Raw genomic sequence first — 1,753 nt, 5'->3', positions numbered from 1 at the left:
GCAATCCTCCCACCTCAGCCTCCTGAGCAGCTGGGACTATAGGTGCATGTCACCACGCCTGGCTAATTTTTATATTTTTTGTAGAGACGGGGTTTTACCATGTTGTCCAGGCTGGTCTTGAATGCTTGGGCTCAAGCCATCTGCCCACCTTGGCCTCTCAAAGTGTTGGGATTACAGGTATGAGCCATTGTGCCCGGCCATATCTGCTCTCTATTCTTACTCACTGGGCGCTCTGCCTTCAGGCCTGGGGTGCTAACTGCTGGGCTCTGGCTTAGCAGGGGAATGCAATGCCCCTGATGGCTTCCCTATACTCCACCCTCCCCTTTGTGAATAAACCTTTGTAAATTATCCTAGCTTGAATGTGCCACCTGTCTCCTTTGGGACCCTGACTGACTCAGTATGCATCTTAGGCAAATTTATATTTTACTTAAATAAGAATATAAAATATGAGTAAGCACAGAGTAAAAAAAAGAAAAAATACTGTTTAATAACCGAAAACAAAAGATATTAAGTTACACAATTTGAACTGTTATCTTCACTAGGCACCTTGAGGATCTCAAATACTTTCCTAGACACGGAAAGCAGATGTAAATGGTTATACTTTTTTTTAAAAGCCAGATTTTATGCCGGAAGCAGTGGCTCATGCTTGTAATCTCAGCACTTTGGGAGGCCAAGGTGGGTGGCTCACTTGAGGCCAGGAGTTTGAGACAAGCCTGGCCAACATGGTGAAACCCTGTCTCCACTAAAAATACAAAAAAATTAGCTGGGTATGGCAGCACATGCCTGTAATCCCAGCCACTCAGAAGGCTGAGGCAGGAGAGTCACTTGAACCCAGGAGGTAGAGGTTGTAGTGAGCCAAGATTGTGCCACTGCACTCTAGCCTGGCAACAGAAGGAGCCTCTGTCTTACAAAAACAAAAAGCCAGATTTTATTCGTCCTCTAGATTTCAGTGGTTCTCCTAGGCAGTGGCACACACTAACCTGCCGGCTTTCCGAATGATGTGGCAGTCTGCTCATCACTGCATCCAGCTCATCAAACTTCCTCAGGACAGCTTGAACTTCTGCAGACAGCTCTTTGTACTCTGAAAACTGGTCTTGGAACACAGCTTTATAGCGTTCTCGCTCATCATCCGTCTGAATCACAGGGTATTTTCTGGGGGAAAAACGTAAACCAAAGTTATAGTTGTTTCACTAAAAGAAGCTGAATGGGAGATCAGCTTAGCTTATTCCTTACTGATCATATGATATCTTCAATTCAATGTATCACCTTTCAGATAACAAACAACTATTTGCATACATGATTTTAAGCACAGAGTATAAACATGGAGACAAACTGGAAAATGAAAGGCCCAAATGAGGCCCCTCAACTTCTACGGTGAGGAAGAAGTCAGACTGATACTTACGCCACATAATCGGGCATCACGATAGGTTTTGGAATGTGACCTGGGGGGATGTGTCCACTCAGTAGTTCAGGTTTCATTTTTGCTGTTCTCAATTCTTTGGAATTAACTTCTGATTCTCTTTGTCTGTCACCACTGGTGGCCATTTCACACTGCAGCTAGGGAGAAAAAGAGGATTTATTAATAAATAGAGGTAGAAAAAAACCCCTCTGAATTTATTTAGAAAATGGGGAGGAAGGTCAGGTAGGGTGGCTCAAACCTATAATCCCAGTACTTTGGGAGGCTGAGGCAGGAGGATCACATGAGGCCAGGAGTTATTGACCAGCCTGGCCAACATGGCAAGACCCTGTCTCT

General features: G+C 44.5%; 1 protein-coding gene across 1 annotated transcript in view; it reads right to left on the bottom strand.

Annotated features, from left to right (window-relative positions):
* Positions 1–1,753, bottom strand: part of MARVELD2 (MARVEL domain containing 2) — a 57,065-nt gene that overhangs the window by 30,947 nt on the left and 24,365 nt on the right. The window contains 2 exon segments of the mRNA XM_017527565.2: positions 981–1,152; positions 1,403–1,557. Of these exon segments, the coding sequence (XP_017383054.2) occupies positions 981–1,152; positions 1,403–1,557 (327 nt within the window).

This window comes from Cebus imitator, unplaced genomic scaffold (assembly GCF_001604975.1).
Source record: "Cebus imitator isolate Cc_AM_T3 unplaced genomic scaffold, Cebus_imitator-1.0 Scaffold50, whole genome shotgun sequence".
Lineage (NCBI taxonomy): Eukaryota > Metazoa > Chordata > Mammalia > Primates > Cebidae > Cebus > Cebus imitator.
This window is presented reverse-complemented; position numbering and strand designations above follow the sequence as displayed.